This window comes from Polypterus senegalus, chromosome 1 (genome assembly GCF_016835505.1).
Source record: "Polypterus senegalus isolate Bchr_013 chromosome 1, ASM1683550v1, whole genome shotgun sequence".
In the NCBI taxonomy this organism is placed as follows: domain Eukaryota; kingdom Metazoa; phylum Chordata; class Cladistia; order Polypteriformes; family Polypteridae; genus Polypterus; species Polypterus senegalus.
Genome location: NC_053154.1, coordinates 260,204,130 through 260,223,468, shown reverse-complemented (window position 1 = coordinate 260,223,468; position 19,339 = coordinate 260,204,130). Strand labels below are relative to the sequence as shown.

The 19,339-nt window shown below is 37.8% G+C and overlaps 1 protein-coding gene across 1 annotated transcript in view; it reads left to right on the top strand.

Moving 5' to 3' along the window:
- Window positions 1–3,018: 3,018 nt before the first annotated feature.
- tbata (thymus, brain and testes associated) overlaps window positions 3,019–19,339 on the top strand; it is a 55,867-nt gene continuing 39,546 nt past the window's right edge. The window contains exons 1-3 of the mRNA XM_039772863.1: window positions 3,019–3,090; window positions 7,207–7,286; window positions 8,763–8,992. Coding sequence (XP_039628797.1) covers window positions 7,240–7,286; window positions 8,763–8,992 — 277 coding nt within the window. The 5' untranslated portion in view covers window positions 3,019–3,090; window positions 7,207–7,239. The remainder of the gene's footprint in view (window positions 3,091–7,206; window positions 7,287–8,762; window positions 8,993–19,339) is intronic.

The window sequence follows — 19,339 nt, the reverse complement described above, 5'->3', positions numbered from 1 at the left end:
ACATTATTTCAGACAATAATTATTTATACTTCTGTAGTGCTAGCATTGATTTATTCATTTTCTAAAATCTTTTATTTTAATGCAGAATAATAAGAGAACAGTCAAGCCTGATATTATTGGGAGCAAGACAAGGTCATGGGACACTTGTCCATGTCCATCCCAAAGCCGTTTTACACCCCATTCATTCACACTGAAGCAATTTAAAGATGTTATTTAACACTAACCTGCAAAACGTTACAATGTCTGTTGTAAATGAGACTTCATGGACACAGATAGGGCACACAAACTTGACACAGACAGGAACCTGTCTAAAATTTGAATACATGACTGCCCCTCAAATAGTGCTGGATGTCTTTTTAAATGACAGCTGCCAAACCAGAAGTGTTAAACACACACACACCTGTCTATATAAGGTCCCACAGTTGACAGTTCATGTGAGAGCACAAACCAAGCATGAAGTCAAAGGAATTGTCTGTAGACCTCCGAGGCAGGATTGTCTCGAGGCACAAATCTGGGGAAGGTTACAGAAGAATTTCTGCTGCATTGAATATCCCAATGAGCATAGTGGCCTCCATCATCCATAAGTGGAAGAAGTTTGAAACCACCAGGACTCTTCCTAGAGCTGGCCGGCCATCTAAACTGAGCGATCAGGGAGAACCTGATGGTCACTCTGTCAGAGCTCCGGAGGTCCTCTGTGGAGAGAGGAGAACCTTCCAGAAGGACAACCATCTCTGCAGCAATCCACCAATTAGGCCTGTATGGTAGAGTAGCCAGACAGAAGCCACTCCTTAGTAAAAGGCACATGGCAGCCTGCCTGGAGTTTGCACCTGAAGGACTCTCAGACCATAAAAAACAAAATTCTCTGGTCTGGTGAGACAAAGATTGAACTCTTTGGTGTGAATGCCAGGTGTCACGTTTGGAGGAAACCAGGCACCGCTCATCACCAGGCCAATACCATCCCGACAGTGAAATATGGTGGTGGCAGCATCATGCTATGGGGATGTTTTTCAGGGGCAGGAACTGGGAGACTAGTCGGGATGAAGGAAAAGATGACTGCAGCAATGTACAGAGACATCCTGGATGAAAACCTGCTCCAGAGCGCTCTTGACCTCAGACTGGGGCGACGGCTCATCTTTCAGCAGGACAACGACCCTAAGCACACAGCCAAGATATCAAAGGGGTAGCTTCAGGACAACTCTGTGAATGTCCTTGAGTGGCCATCCAGAGCCAGACTTGAATCCGATTGAACATTTCTGGAGAGATCTTAAAATGGCTGTGCACCGACGCTTCCCATCCAACCTGATGGAGCTTGAGAGGTGCTGCAAAGAGGAATGGGCGAAACTGGCCAAGGATAGGTGTGCCAAGCTTGTGGCATCATATTCAAAAAGACTTGAGGCTGTAATTGCTGCCAAAGGTGCATCGACAAAGTATTGAGCAAAGGCTGTGAATACTTCTGTACATGTGATTTCTCAGTTTTTTCTATCTATCTATCTATCTATCTATCTATCTATCTATCTATCTATCTATCTATCTATCTATCTATCTATCTATCTATCTATCAATCATATAGTGTCTTTTACATCTACTGTATCTATCCATCTATCGATATTGTACATTATGTGGGTCATTTTACCAGAACACTTTAGAATAAGTGCTTTCAGAATGAATAAATGAATGATTGAATAAAATAAAGCGTTCGATAAGTTATCAAGAATGAACAAATAAATCACATCCCCGTGTACCATTTAACGCAGCAAACACATTGCCCTCATATCTGCCCTAGAAATCACCGTATGAATCAAAATTTAAAAAAAAAATATATACAACAACTTTGTTCAGAGCAAATCAAAGATGAAAAATAGGATGTGTATAAAACTGCCATGTCTTTTAAAATAGTAATATTATTTTTATTAAATTAAACTTATTACAGTTACTTTGTTATCTCAGTTTAGCAAAGGAAAAATAAGGTGCAAAAAAAGAAAGCAAAACAGACAATATGCTCAGAAACAACAGCCTGTAAAGGTGAGAAAGAAGGTGCACTCTGAGAATAAAGATACAGAGCAGCAACTACCACCAGACTAAAGTAGGCAGAAGGGCAGAAAATGAATACATTTAAATAAGAGGACTACTGTGTACAGTAGTTGTGCATCAACTCCAAACTGAAAAAAAATAAAACTTTGTGAATATTTAAGAAAAAACAACCTAGTTGATATTATAATGGAACAACACACTAAGGATACATTAGTTAAGCAGCATTCTAGACGGTAATATGATAAAATATGTCCATTTAATAAAAAAAGCATCATATAAAGTGGGTTAAAGGTAACATTCTAATGTATTATGGTGCGTGACATTTTTTGTAACAAGTTGTCATAGAATTATTTGATGTTTATTTATGATAGGATTATTTGTTCAAGTTTTCCAATGAATACGTACACAATCTATATGCAGAATAAACACAATTTATGATCATATTTAAATACTTCGAACAAGTTTAAATTGTTTACTCTAGTCACACAACTACCTACATGAAAGTTAAATATTAACAACCTGAAAAACACATTTGTTAATTTCTAAAATTGAATATTCACAAATATCCACAAATGTCTTTTTATGTAAAAGCACAATTTCTTTATTATTTGATTTCAGATGTTTTTCCACTTTGTTCCTGGCAATGGTAGTCTCATAGTCCTTAACCAATTAATATCAAAACAAAAATCCTACAGAGAATTCAAACAGTAATATGGACTTTGACTCTGCCCTGACTGGTTTTACTTCCTCGATGTTTATTTTTTAGAAAGTTTGCCTCCAAGTCTGAAGGCAACCCATTGCAAGCTGCCCTGTAATTACAATGCCAAGCTGCAATTATTCCACAAAGGAACTCAGTTTTATGAATACAACATGCTAAGTGTGTGAGATATCCATTGTGACAAAAAGTTTTTTATTTGTTGAGATTTAGTAACCTAGCAACTAACTTAGAAACAAAAGCTCGCGCGCACACAGACACACACAAAAAAGAAAAAGCCAGAGCTCCCTGTTAGCATCAGAAAGTAGTGGAATCCGAGTGCAGGCGAGTACATGAACTCTAAGGTAAAACGTACATTCATTTACTTGTTTATTCCTCCAAGGAAAACACCTTCAGATTTCAATGCCAGCCGTTATTCAGCTAATACTGCAAAGTGCATCTAAGCATTTTTCAGGAAGAGAACAGGTTTATTTATTATCTGAAAAACTGCATTTGTGTTTGACTTCTTTTCATCTACATGTGCTGTAAGTGTGAGGTTCATTGTAAAATACAAACTACTGAATCCTTGAAGATTATTTCAAAATCTGAAAGGAAGTTGGTTTCCAAAGAGTTAGCATCTTTTTTATTCTCTTAAATCTGTAAAATATTTCCTTTCATTGTTTTAAACAGCTGTTTGATAGTATATTTTAATGAAAACAGTTAGGCTTCTGGAGAAAGGGAAATTAAACAACATATGTTTGTTTTAGTTTTTCATAAATGTTAAAAACATGTTTATATGATTGTCTTCTGATCTTCCTTTAAAGTTTATGCATATATAATATAATATATAATGATTTAATCATTTCATACATAGATTGATTGTTAAATAATATTTATATATCTAAAGGTTAGAACCATTGTATATGTGCTGTATATTATTGTATGCTTAAATAAAGTATTTATGTATATGTACAGTGTTGACATATATATACAATATATGTGTGTGTATGTGTATATATATATATATATATATATATGTATGTGTATAGATATATATATATATATATATATAGATATATATATGTATATATTGCCTCGCAGTTAGGAGACCCGGGTTCGCTTCCCGGGTCCTCCCTGCGTGGAGTTTGCATGTTCCTTCCGTGTCTGTGTGGGTTTCCTCTGGGCGCTCCGGTTTCCTCCCACAGTCCAAAGACATGCAGGTTACGTGGATTGGCAATTCTAAATTGGCCGTAGTGTTTGTGTGTGTCCTGTGGTGGGTTGGCACCCTGCCCAGGATTGGTTCCTGCCTTGTGCCCTGTGTTGGCTGGGATTGGCTCCAGCAGACCCCGTGACCCAGTGTTTGGATTCAGCGGGTTGGAAAATGGATGGATGGATGGATGTATATATATATATATGGATGTATATATATATATATGTAGCTATGTAATGTTAAGGAGTAATTAGCCAGACAAAGGGATTCAAAACACAGACGTTGCTATAATAACACCACAAAAAAAGCTAAATTGGATTACCTTTAGGGCATAATTAAGCAAAGGAAGATATTGGAGGCAAACACAAACTTGATAATCAGATTTGAAAATATAAAATAGGGATTCATCCATATATTGATCATACCGAAAGCATTTTCAAGGTCAGAATGAGCAGGAGTCTTCCCCAATTATACTATCGGTCACAAGACAAGGTCCAGCCCCAAGACATCATCAGCTGTTTGAAGAGCACTCTAATGTACAGATCACACAATCCTTCTCTACACCTGGACAATTTTGAGTTACCAGTTAACCTTTGATGAATGTTTTTATGGTGTAGGTGAAAAATGAAAGAACTGGAGAAAAACAGAGTGGACCAATGGAGAAGGTACAGATTCCACACGTACAGTACACCAATCAGGTGCTAACCAATGTATCTTTGTGTGTGGGTTGTACAGTATTTGTATACACACACACATTTGAACACAAGCTGCAAAAAGTTTGTGACTATCAAAGGAAAATATTTGAAATTTAATTTCACACTAAAAATAAATTCACAAGAATAATACTTCATTTAATAATTTTTAGGGAACACATTTATAATATGATTCTAATTAGACATGAGGTTCCAAGGGCGACTGCACCATCAATATAGCACAAAGTGGGAAACCTCTGCGCAAGAACAAAGTAGTATATAGGGGTGCGAAAATCCAACGCCCGACTAATCCGACATGGGTAAATTGACTGTCGGACAAGCGTGTTTTTCTGGTTTCAGTTGTCCACGGACAAGTGCAGTTTTCTGGAGAAAAAAGAATTAGGCCTGTGTGTGCTGTGCTGGGCACATTTTTACCACTACTTTCATATTTTAGACATTTGGGTACGTATTTCGTGCGGAAACAGTCTACTTAGGCATGTTCGTCTCAAATTGGTCTTTAATATTGTTTACAAAATGACGGCTGATTTTTCAAAGGGGAAGCACTCTTACAGTCTTACATAAGTATTTTACCCTACTATTTACACGCTTGGAGATGCTGTCATTTTTTTCATGCCATCATTACGATGTAATCTGATGATTTTTCATTATAATCGATAATGTTTATATATTATTGATAGAATTCATTGTTTCTACATAAAAATTTATCATTTTACTTACAATGCAAATATTTTCACCCCATAGCAAAGTTTGTTAGGCAGTTAGTCTTTCCTGAAATTTGCGATTTCGCGTAGGTTGTGATATATTGAAGAGTTAAGAAATGAATTGCGTGACAACATCAGTTTTGATGAGCCGTCTATAGATCGTATTTGATTAGAGAATTTTTCATATAAAACAAGTTGGTTTCGCGCTGTGAGTTTATTAAAAATAAAGAAGAAAACATTATAACGGTTTCCAAGTGCAATGATATATCTATAAAAAATCTTCACTTAGACGCGATTATTTTTCCCGACAACATCGGTAATATTTACTTCTTTGAAAATGTACCATCTTGCGGAATTTCAAATACGTCATTAGGAATTACCTGCGTAACCCATAATGCACTGTGGTAAGCACGTTTTTCTCGCTATATGCGTGTTGCTGAAACTGAAGCAAGTAGCATCGTGGATAAGAAATGGATCGCTTCTTGATTAAAACTGGCACAACAGGCCCTGAAAAACCTGACAGTGAGGGCAAGAAAAGAAAAACAAAAGCTGAAAGGGACCGTGTGTATGATAAAAAACGAAAACGGTCTTTTCAATCGCAATGGCTCAAAGAGTTTCCATGGATAAATACAGACGACACTGACTCTGTTTTTTGCCAAATTTGCCGTCAGTATCCACTTATTGCCGACAAAACATCCACATTATTTACCTGCAAGAAAGTTGACAGAAAAGACACACACTACTGTCTCATCAGCTGTCTGCGAAACACATTGCCTTTATGTCAAAGCGTGAGTCTAAAAGTAAGTTTCTTCTTCCACAGCTTCTTGTGAGAGATTATTCTCTAATATGAATTTAGTAAAGAGTTCTCTAAGGCAAAATACTACTCCCTGAAAGAACTTTTTTCAGTTGTAAAATGGAAAGCAGTTTTGGTATCAATAAAAGAGATCAGAAAAAATAAACTATTTTTCATTTTTGTTATTTGTTTATGGCCAAGTGAATTTAACTGGCGGACAAGTGGATTTTCTAAGTTTACTTGTCCGTGGACAAGTTGAAAAAAATTTGATTTCCACACCCCTGCAGTATATAAAGTTACAACAAAAGACAAGCACTGCAGGCTACTATGAGTAGCTGGGGCAATGCTAGTGAAAGGCAGTGATTGTGCTGCATGGTCTCCTTATACCTATACCAATGTGTGTCATGTACATGTAAATATTAATATATGAAAAATTCCACAAAAATTTTAATGGGTTAGATGCCAATTACTACATTCTTTATCTTGAAAATATCTATGTTTTCACAAATCACTGAATATTAGGGAAAGTCCCTAAGCAAATGTTGTTCATTTATACAAAACGTTATTGGGATGGCTCTGGTAACTATAGGTCAGTTATCTTAACATGTATTAGAGGCAAATTAAAAAAATCTAAAAAAAAATATTAAAATAATAAAGAACCAGCTGAAAAGTACAGTAGTGTTCATGGAGAATTGGCATGCATTTAGACAGAAGAGGTCAAGCTTCACCAATATGTTTGATTTAAAAAAAAAAGCAACACAACCACTGTACAGTATGTTGGACTGAATCTATTGTTCTCATCCAATTTTATCCTAAGATCTGTTTTTAAATAATAGGTGTATTATTTTAGAACTTCTGCAAAAAAAATGTTCATTCCCACTCAGACAAAACAAAAATACTTAATTGCAATACGGCATTTGGTCTTTTAACATTACTGTATTGTAAAGACCAACTGAAGAGGCAAAGGAGTATTCAAGTACAGTCAAAAACCTCCAAATAAATCAGTGTTCCTATTTGAAGTGTCACCCTATACCTTATTGCACATCTTTTCTTTTTTTCTACAGGCCTGCCTTTATATCAAAAGGTGAAATATAAACATGGCAGGAGAAACCAAGAATTGTTCTCTAGTTGTTCAAAAGCAAAAGTAAGTGAGAAATAAATATGAAGTTTCATTGTGAATACATTTTGTTTCTTCAGTATTAGATGTTATCACCGCTGTAGCTGAAGATCTTTCCAGTTCTGGATTTAAAACAATTAACGACTCCACCATTATAATTTTATGAGTGTTCACATTAGGAATAGATGCAAATACATTTTGGATGAAATCTCTGTCATCTATATTAGGTGTATAAATATCAGAATTATTTAATAATTTAAGTATTTAATAAATTGCCCATCAACCCTGGTCGTTACTTATTAAGTGAGTCTCCTGTAAAATATTATTTTAGTATTTAAACCTGTTAAGTAAGAGAATACTTTCTTTCTCTTGAATTCATGATTGAGACCTTTGACATTCCAGCTCACAAATTTCACTGTTTGGTCATAAAACCATTGCTTTTGAACTTTGTTGACATTTTGTAGTCTTAGGTTAAGGTAGTACATTGTTACATATAATAGCTTTGTCCTAGATTTCATAATATTGTCATGTGTTATGGCTATGACGCTTAATGTTATGTTGGCACTTACGGTTATTAGGTATAAAGGATAAATAAGAAAAAGCAATGCTTTCTCTCCAAGCCCCTCCTGTGACAGTGCAGGTTGGTTCTGTACTACTGGTTGCATCCCAGGAACCTCTTGAACCCATTACTGCCAATAACGTACCTGAGGGATGAGCCAGTGGATGAGGACACTCATACAGAGCAAGGGGTAGATGCATAAAAACATTATTATGGAGTATGAGACTACAGTGCAAATTCCAGGTGTTTACAAGATGTTGCAAGTCTGATGTTGTGAATTCATGACTTGCAAGACATTAATTTTTACACATTAGGTTGTCTTGTGCTACCACTTTCTAGTTTTGTTTGTCCTAGTCGACCTTTTCTTTTGCCCATCAACCTAAAGGGAAAAGTCTCTAAAGAGAATAAATGATATATTTTGCTTGTCTAGTTTTCTGCATTCACTAAATGAATAAATAAATAGCCTTCTACATAATGGACTCTGGCCTTTCATTTATCTATCAACAGTTTGGTCAGATTTCTAAATAATTTAACTTGAATTCAAATCTGACCATTGCCTCACCCTTTTTCCTTGTTTTAAGGTTGAGAAAGTGAAAATCAGTATTTATAAGTACACGTGGAATGCTTTGAGATACCATTCATTGTGAAATTCTCTACATGAAGCAATGACCAATGTACTAAAATGAAATATCATAATTTTGGGCAGAACTTACTGTATTTTGTGATTCTCCTCCATCAAATCAGATAACAGAATTGCCATTTTCTCTACAATAACTGTAACAGTATTTAATATTTTCAAAGGTGAACTTTACAGTGTGCTTTCATGACTATTGTAATATTTTACTTATTAATTAGAGAGAACATTAGCTGCTTGAAATAAAAACTATTACTTTGAACTACTACCACCTCCACTGATTTAAATGTGTTCTCTAATTCTGTCAAAGTGCACTGAAAACATCAGTAAAAGAAAGGATGAAGAAAATTGAGGATCCGGTATCAAGCACCTTTAATCAAAAGCAAGCACTGAAACTTACAAATGAACAAAATGCCCCTTCTTCACACAATAATGCTGTCAGGCCGGCATCTAAAGGAACTCCTCGTTTTGGGATGTTGAGCCATCACTCCTTCTTCTCAAGACACAATCCTCATCCTCACCGTGTTACACACATTCAAGGTAAGACTTTGCCTCCAAATCAAAGTCAGATAAAAGAAACAAACTCCCTTTACTTCATATTTCACACAAGTTGTGCAATGTGTTCATTTGTTGGGCAGAGTTGCAGAAAAATTGTATAAAATGATTTGCTATAAAAACCAAACTAATGGCCCTAGTATACAACCTTAACATGTAATACTCCCCATATGCTGATTGTGTAATGTGACAGTTATCGTTGTGGAGTAATAAAAATTGTAATTGATTGTTTGAAAATGGACTGTGATGATATGTGCTGCTCTATGATTGTAGTATCTTGCGTTTCAATCCCTAACATAGTCCATGTCTTTGTTGAGTTAATATGTTCTTTTGATGTTTCCATGGGTTTTCCTCTAGATACTTGGCTTAGTGTAATCAGCAATTCCAGACTGGCTGTGGGTGTTGAGGGGGCCCTACGATAGACCTGCCTCCCTGTACATGGTTTGCATCTGTCTGTCAGCTACTGCAACTAGAATTACATCTGGCCCTCTGTAGCCCTGAAATGTGTTCACTTTCTATGCTGATGAAATCCCTGTATGCGCTGAATTTGTGACTGACACTTTTGATTACAATGAAACAAATCAGGAAGTTGCCAATAAAACTCTTGTTTCTTATTATTTGGCTACCGCCTTTACTCAAGGTGGCTTACAACATTTGAGATACTATTGGTTACATTTCTTTTGCTTTTCCATTTGTAGCACAGGCAGATGAAGTGACTTGCTCATGATCACGCAATGTCAGTAGCAAGATTTCAACCCACAACCTCAGGGTTTGAAGTTTAAAGTCCAAAGCTTTAACCATTACGCACGCTGCCTAAAAACATCTTCACATTCCAGTCACTTAGTTATGAATTGGCTTTTCTAGCTACATCGTATTTTTCTGTAAATGGGTAATCAGCTTAAAAAGGCAAAACCTTTGTTAAAAGCAACACCCTAGAAGAACAAAATAGTGAAGCTTTTCAGAGGGTTAGGGTTGCAGCTTATTCCCAAACTGGGATCAAATTCCACCACAGACACACACAACTTCTTTTGCTCAGGGATTAGTGTTGCTGTATTCAAACTTTTTGTCATCACTGCAGTATAACAAGGCTTTACACCGTCTGTCCCCAATTTAATTTTCCATTCACTGTCACAATCTATAGATATAAAATGCTAAGGTCAGACCATCTGTCAAGCAATTACACTCAAACTATTGGGACTAGGACCTTGATCTTCATTTTAATCCAAGCTTTTGACCTGGCACATTCTGGAAATCCAAAACAATGTAGGTAGCGATAACCTCAGTAAAGTGACTTGTGGTCATGGGTTTAAGAGTAAGTGACATGGCAGAAAGTAAAAGAAGAGCAGCAACATTTGTTGAGTGTCAGAAAAAATGCAGATTCTGATTACATGATAAAGAACACCTTAATGGACAGAAGAAGAAGAGCAGTGGCATCTGCAGAGCAACAAGTGCAGGATACACAATGCATGAATGACAACCAAAATTCATGACAACAGTCTAGAAGATTGTCAAATACATGTTCAGAATTCATAAAGAACAGCAAAGTAAATTGTGCTTGTGTGTTTATAGTTAAGAAATTGACAGGCCAGCTGATAACCACCATAATGGCAGGAAGAGAAAGAAGGGTAGCGACATATTCTGAGTGTCAAGCAAATCACAGTAGGTGATTAAGGGACAAAGATTGAGAAAGATGACAAGCAAGAAGAAATCCTTACTATAGATCAGTTGGGCTGCAGACAAACACAGTGGCTCATAGGCATGCAAGACAAAGTCCAAAACACGGAATGCACAAATGCCTCAAAGGCTGAATGCACAGCCACCATCGAGAAGATTGTCAAAAGTGGAAACTTTCAACCATTTGAAAACATTTCTTTTACATACTTACATCAATGCGTCTTTAAAGACAACTACCTAGAAAAGTTATATCAGTGATATAATCGATGTCAAGCTGTATTTTGAATGTACTGCCAAAACAGAAAAGTCCCGCTTGCTCTAGATCAGCCACCAGAAGTTATAAAATACATTATGACTTCCAGAGGAACTAAAAGTGTTACTATTTAGAAAACATAAGAAATATCAACAAGTCTTTAACTTAATTTTTATTTGCATTTTATTTTAGGACCATAGGCCTGCCTGTAAGCTTAGGTAATTGTTATAGTCAGGGGTTAAACGGACAGGCAAGAATGCCATAATTGCTTGTAGTGCACATTTCAAAGAGGTGGTGGCCAACAAAAACAGTCACTAGGCTTTGTGATGTAACAGGCTGCACTTTTCAGGATTTCTCAGTGAAAATGGTTTGACATGATAAGGGCTGTATAATTACAAATACAATGGGGCACTTCTCACTGGCAAAACTAATGATAAAATGGAGGTTGATGTATGCTATTAGGATGGTACTGTTTTATAGCATGTCAGTAATGGTGTACACATTATGTTGATTTTTATTGGCTGATGGCTTAAAGGCCTGGAATATTTTACAGATAATTCTGGCTCAATGTGACCAACCCGTAGGTAAACATCCATTGTTATGTTTTGTTCTGTTTATTGCTTATTTGAATGGTAACTCACAGCTGTTGAAGGTGCAGGTTTCTCAGATTTTTATGCCTGGTATTTTTTATCCATTTACATAACAAGCCCACTTGTACAGTCTGAACCAGTCCTGAACAGTCCATTTTAGCACCCTCTGGTGCCAGCATTTGCATTTTTTGGGATATAAAGCTGGAGAACACAAAGACATGGATGGGGAAAAGTGCAGAGTCTACAAAGACAGTGACTGGCCCAGGATTCACAGCCCTGGAGATGAAAGGCAGCGGCACCAACTACTGATGAATCATGGCATCCTTATTTGGGATTAGATTAGAAGTATCTTTAAGATTATATGAATGGCTTTTTAATGTGGTTGCCAGTCTATTTGTTTGCTTGTACTTAACACACTGTACCAGCTCTGGAATATAAAACATGCTTTCAACGATTTGAAATGTGTTTATTTTTTCTTGGTCACCTTTTGAACTGAACTTTCTCTAATAACAGGGGCAATTTACTGAAAACCATACTACATAGGGATTCAAGTGTGATTTAATATTTACATATTTATTTAACTGCCTGTAAGATAAAACTGGATGGGGCAGTCATACTGACTGCTTCATAAATGGGCTAGAATGATTTATTGAGAATAAATAAAGATTATGTGTGCTGGGTAGTGTAAGAATTTAGAAATCAGTGAACTCGAGGTATTTGGATTTGCTTCCCTGTTGTCCAAGGATTAGGCTAATTGTGGGCCCATGGTGGTGTGTTTGTGAGTCGATCATGCAGTATCGAATTTCAGGCCTGCATACTGCCTTGAGCCCAATGTTTTCCAGGATAGGCTCTGATACTCGCCCCAAAAAGATCAAGTGGGTTATGAATTTGCATCTATAAAAAGAACAAATGTGAGTGTGTCAGTGACTGTCATCCCATCCTAAGTTGGTTCCTGGACTGCTACTTCTACTGTTGTGTTGAGCTCCAGCTTCCTGTTTTCCTGTAATAGAAAATGCAGACTAAGACAATGGACCAATGTATGAAATTATCAAATAATATTATTAGTTTTGTAACTATGCTAATATATACTGCATATATGCTAATGGTTGTGCCTGTCCGTCATCTATTTAGTCAAGAACCACTGGGGCTAACACCTTAATCTTGGTCTTATTCAAAAGCTTATAATATGGTACACGGTGTGAGTGGCAACCTCTGCAAAGTTATTGCAGTTTGTGTCAGTTTGCATCTTACTTATGGCAAACTAATTGAGAAGGTGACAGTGCAGAAAGACATCTGCCGAGCGTGAGGCAAATCACAGAAGCCAGTTATGTGATTGGAAGAAGAATGACAAGTCCATGATCCACTAAATGGGAACTGCTGGTATTAGCAAATGACTGGGACTAGAACCTTAATCTTGGAAGGACCAGAATTCCAAGTGTTTCTAGTTACATTTAAGAACCCCTTCTTTGTATGAACATTGCTTGGTCAGTAGTTAGGCATTTTTTTACTCTAATCTGATGGCTTCCTCAAAGAAAGCAGATAATTTGTTTTCTTTTTCTACTACACAACATGTGTCCATTTTCTATTTCTTCTTAGTCAATTATAGGATTGTGAGGAACTAGAACCTATCCCAGCATTATCATTTACAAAACTGGATGCAAGCATGGAAAGAATGCACAGATTTGCGAGACCAGTTAAAATAAGACTAACTTCTTTTGGCTAAATCCCAAGAACATGCAAGCCTCACCCAGATAGTTACTGGAACTGGAAATGAACTGAGGTCCTTGTACTGCAAGGCAACATTTGCACTCACTATGCAAGTCAGATTTTAGACAGGCATATCTAAATTGCTCAAAATCCATTTGTCAAAACCAAGAGGACGCAAAACTACCACTTGGTACCTCCAGGATGGTGATGGTGACCAGTAAGAGCTGTAACATATCTCCTCATCTATTTATATTTAATCTAAACACAACACAAAACCCTACTTGTTAATGTCCTTCAAGATTATTTCTTGTCTTTGGTTCTAGGATTCCTGGGGAATGCTCTAAGGCAGAGATGGTGTTCTGGGGTGCAAGTAAAGCGAACCTTTGTCCACCTTGATATCTGGTCTTTTATGCTTCCTATCAGAGGTGTAACTGGAAGTCTTAAAAAACTCCTTCTAGTTCTTTCTGGTGGCCGCTATAAGAGAACAGTCATCCTCACGCCTATTTTCAGTGTGCACCGCTGTAGCCCCAGGGCGGGTAATGCAAGGAGCGAGACCTGGTAGTGACAACGTGTAGAAGAAACGTTCCGGTTTTGTGCTTTCATGTTGTGATTCTGTTGATTGCATTAATTTGCATTAATTTCTTTTCGTTTTGATGAATTTAGCTTTTTAGCAATTTGGAATGTGGTGCAGTAGTTTAAGAAAACTGTAATCAATGAAGATTGGTGCCCCATTCACAATCTCTGTCATTTTTATTATCACTCAAGCTGACAGCAACGCCCAGCTTACAGGAGGGTGCCCATTGTTTGGGAGGGTTTCCAGCAAATTGATATTTTACTTGAGGCTTTGAAACGGCTCTATTGTCTGTGCTGATTTTTTCATTTTACAGGCTCACTGAGCCCTTGCAAATGCTGTCACTTGATGTCTGCCCTAGATTGCTAGCAATTTATGATTCACATGTGCAGGGTTTGTGAATTGTGAATGTGTATAATAGTCCTTAAAGATGCTTTATTTGAGCTCAGAATTAAATGACAAGCAAAAAAAAAAAAACATACAATAGAAAATCGTTTTATATTATTAGGATGGTATAACTACACTTCATAATTACTCATACTAGCATGATAGATTTTATTGTAGAAATATTTGCTTTCAACATTTCTTTGTAAGTGTCAAGCTCTGCTTTATTGTGCATATTCATTTATCCCTTTGGTGTTGTCTTCAAGGCAGCATCAGATCCTAGGCATTCTGTTTAGTTAATTACATGACATATGACATAACATTTCTGTAAAAATAAAAAGCACTTGGAGCCTCTGTTTAGTACTTGGCTGGTATGCCTTCTTTGTAGAGTTTGCATGTTCTCTTTGAGTCTGTGTGGGCCTCCTCTGGAAACAAGGCCACAATCATCCAGTCATCTTAACCAAGTTGATCCAATTTTACAGACAACAGGGAGGTTAAGACTATCCTGAACACTTAGGGTGCGAGCTAGTAACATGTCCTAGATGGGCTGCCATTCATTGTAATACACACTCATGCAAACCTTCCTTTCAGAAAAATATGGTCACCTACTACATAACTGTTACTCTGTCTGTGGACACTCTAAACATTAATGACACCCATCAAGGTCATATGGATAATCGGGTGTGGCTACCAGGGTTTGCACAGTTCCCCAGTCCCGACACAAAGAGACACAAGGCATGAGGCCAGCACACACAAAGGGTTTTTATTCAGAAAACATCTCAAGCAAGAGCTTCCCACAGCAATAAGCACAGTCACAACATGCACAATAATAAAGCACTCAGCACTTTTCTTCTTTTCCTTTGTCTTCTTTCTGTTTCTGTCTTGGTCTCTGCCTCCTCCACACCTCCATGTAAGCTTTGTCCACCACCTCTCGACTCCGTGATGTGAGGTAGGCAGTCCCCTTTCTTCAGTGCCAATCTTCTGCACACATTGTTTGTCAGCGCTTCCATGTGAGGCAGAAACCCCATGACACAGGGACTCCCCAGTCCTGCAGCACCTCCTGGCAGTCCGCACATAACCCAACAGAGCTGCCCCCCGGCTGGGACTACAATACCTGCCATGCTCTGCAGGCACCCATGTGGGAACCTGAACCTGGGCTCACTGCCATCTAGTGTCCTGGGGGCGATAAAGCCCTGTAAAAGCTGTCTCCCCCTGTCCTTACCTCCTAAGGGTGTCTGCTCTCCTTCACAAGGGGAGAGGTGTTCCGTTTGAGAGCAACTTTGGCATTTCAGAAGAGAAGAAGAACTCTGAAGCTCTAACCTCTATCAACAATTACACTCGTCATTCAATCCACTTTTGTTTCATAATTGCTACTTTTAAAGACAATACTTGGCAACAAAAACAAATGTACAAACTGAAGCAAAATAATGAAATACATAATAAAGCAGAAGGAAAGAAAGTACTTAACATAACCCTTAAATCACAGTACACAGTGGCAGACTGACAGTATGAACTGATAGCAGATATTGCTGCAGATGTTTGTGTTCTCAAAAACTCTACAGCTACTGAAATGGCAAAGATTAAAGCACAAAGTATTAACACAACAAATTCCACAGTCCATGTACCGTATATACTCGCGGATAAGTCGGGACTTGATTTTTACCGTATAATTTCCGGTATTTTATAATGTCAGTCATATAAGCTGAATGCGGAAAACTCACGCGATTGGTCCAAGAGATTATGATATGTTAAAGCCCCCCTGAGAGAGTAACTGCATTTTTTTCTATGTATTGTGCCTACGCGACCGCACAGTTAAACCTGAACTATTATGAGGTAAATTTGTACTGTTTGGTGTTTTTTGTATCTCACACCCTCATACATATTTGATACATAGTGTTTGATTAGAAGAAAATATGTAGCTGGTTTTAAATTAAAAGTCGTTGAAGTGGCGAAAGAAATTTGTAGCTGTGCTGCTGTGACAAAATTCGATGTGTCTGAGAAACTGGTGTGCGATTGGAGGAGGCAGGAAGATGTAGAAAAAGTGTTGTATTTTTGAACGGGCATATAAGTCGGTGTCCGATTTTATGATCGATTTTTCACATTTCAAGACCTGACTCATACGTGAATATACACGGTATCTTTATTTTTTAGTGAAATTCAAAATAAAAACAGTTCATGCAAGTTAAGAGGGACATTCAAAATCGCATATAAAAAGAGAAAAGCATTTCTTATCTGTAATATGTCAGTCTCATGCTCTGGGTGCTCCTGTTTCTCCTCATGATGCAAAGACAAGCAGGTAAAGTGAATTGGCAGTGTTGAATAGGCCCTAGTGTGTGTTTGTGTGTGTGTGTGTGTGTCTGCGTTGACCCAGTGGTGGACTGGCCCCATGTCCAGGGATTGTTCCTACCTTGTGCCCTATGCTTGCTGTGCCAGGCTCCAGCTTCCACACAACCCTGCTCAGATTTGAGCAGGTTTAGAAAACGGATGGATGGGTGAATGTACTGTATGTTACTACATTACTACATGACAATAATGTGCACATTACTACGTGCAGAGAGCAAACTGTATGCGCTTATACTTTGCCATTTGCAAAGAAAAACTTAATCTGAACTTAATTTGCTATTAAATTGAATTAATTTCAACCGAATTATAACACAATATCAGGTATTTACATGTTAACTTACAGGAGATAAAAGAGAATTTTTCCATTATCTGTTTATGTATTGTATATATCGATGCAACACCATATATTTTATCTTAATTAAACAAATGTTCATTTGAAGTTAAAATGAACTTTCTAAGAATGGCTCTTAGCGTCCTTCCATTCCATCCATTTCCTAACCCACTTATTCAGGGCAAGGTCGTGGGGCTGCTGGAGCCTATCCCAGCAATCATCAGGTGCAAAGTAAGAACAATCCCAGAAAAGATGCCAGTCCATCAGAGTGTAAACACACAGACACGCACAAACCCCCTACATACAAACTGTGGCCAATTTGGCATTACCAGTTCACAATGTTTTTGGACTGTGGGTGGAAACGAGTGCTCCCAGTTGCAGTCAGATGCACAGAGAACTTGCAAACTCCACTCAGGAAGGACCTGGGACATGAACCCTGGTCTCCTTATTGTGAGGCAGCAATAGCACTGTGCCACTGACCTTAGAGTAGAATCCTAAACAGTCCATTACAGAATGAAGACTGACGTAGCCAATTATTATAATAGGTAAATAGCCTCATTCATTGTTTAATAAATGAAGACTTTGCATGTTATTATACACGCCCATGGCTGCAACAAATCGAAAAGAAAAACTATGACGTTTTAAAGAAGCAAGAGCTGGAGTAATTAAGCAACCATTGACCATTTATCTTTCAAGAAGTCTTAAAAAAAGGTCTCACAGGTGTCCACAGACACAGCGCAAGTCCTAGAGGCACTTGGGCTTTTAGGTAACAGTCCTGCCTGCTAGTCCATCAGTCCATATGCAGCTAACTCTTTAACTTGCCTCTACGTTATGAGAAGTATAATTATGTTATTGGTAGTGGCCTACTAAAACTACCTGAATGGCTCATGGAAAAGTAGAAATTAAATCATGGAGTGATTCTGATAATCCTTGTTTCAAATAATGAGGACAACCTCTGGGGTACAGACACAAGGGTTCTTTAGTTGACCGCATTGATTACCAAACCAGCAGTATGCCACCTTTTCACCAATTGCTTAACTGTGAATTTCACAGGAGCTCTCACAATAGGATATTGTTCTACAAATACCTCTTTTGTCAACTAAGGATCTTGTTTGAACACAGAACCCCATAACTGAAATATGTGTTTCTACTGAATACTAGATGTCTTCTCTCTAGCATGCATATGGCGTAATGGAACTAACAAAACGTGCACTTGGCTTTCTAATATCTTTAGCTGATCTAGAGCAAAAACCTTCTCGTGTTCAAGGTTACTTTTTGTGTGCCATCCTGTACTAGTAGTTTTAGGTGGTTCAGTATCAGCAGTTTAATAGCTAATAATAATGCTAATGCATGCAAAGCATATATTGTTGTGATCACTGCTCTTAAAATGCATTACATATTGAAGCATTTTTACAACATTGACTAACCTTCACCCAGCCACAAACAAACAATTTTAAAATGTAAAATAATACAAAAGAGGGTGTACCTGGTAAAGAGAAAGATAATAATTTTATTTAATTTTGTACAATGTTATAAAAAATGACATATTGCTTCAATGAATAACACATCAGCGCTTTCAAGTCACGGTCCACAAAGCTCCTAATGTGAACTTGTATGAGCCATGCACCCCCGTTAAACTATTGATTAAATTACACTTAAAGGCTTCAGAGTCCCAAAGCTATTGGACTGATGAGTACCAAGGGGTAAGAGACCTACTGGGCTGTGGCGACTGGCATTAGTATTGGTTGTGTTCCCAAACAAAGAATGAAGCACTGAAATTTTTGAGACAGCTAAGGCCAAATACTCCTTTTAGATAGCTCATGTCAGCATCAGCACTGTTCTCCTCTATATTGACATGGGTCTTCTCGACTAACCAGGCAGATAGGCAATTGGATATCAGCGACTTAAATAAGGGAGCGCTAGGGCTCGCACCGTAAGGTTTAATTACAAATTGAGTACCTGGTCTCGCTCATTCCCTCTGCACAAATAGCTAAACCTGTATTTCTGAACTGGGCTTCCTTGAGTAGTATGGATGGATTAGTGCTGAGTGACCTGCCAGTGAGGGTTAACTACTGTAACGTTTACACAGCAGACTGGCATGGCCTCTAGTCTGTTACCCAGAAAGCAGCTCAGTGTATTTAAGTGGTACAAAGCGTAACTGAATTTACTCCGTTATGAAATCAGTCTGACCCACAACTCACTAGCCCAATGATACATGTCAATAATTCTAACCTGTGTGAGGTGTAAAGATTCCGTCTATGACCAAAACACCTGCCTCTTCTCCTTTCTGCCTGTTATTCCTTCATTGAATTCTTGGGGACTGTCCATATTGTCACGATTGGGTCACAGAGTTGCACAGATACACACAGGAGATTCTAGAGACGGAAAGAGTTCAATTAAAAGAATAGAAAACCTTCCTCTTCATAGGGGACGCGTCACGGGAGTGGGAGCTCCAACAGGAGTAGAGGATATCTGGGGG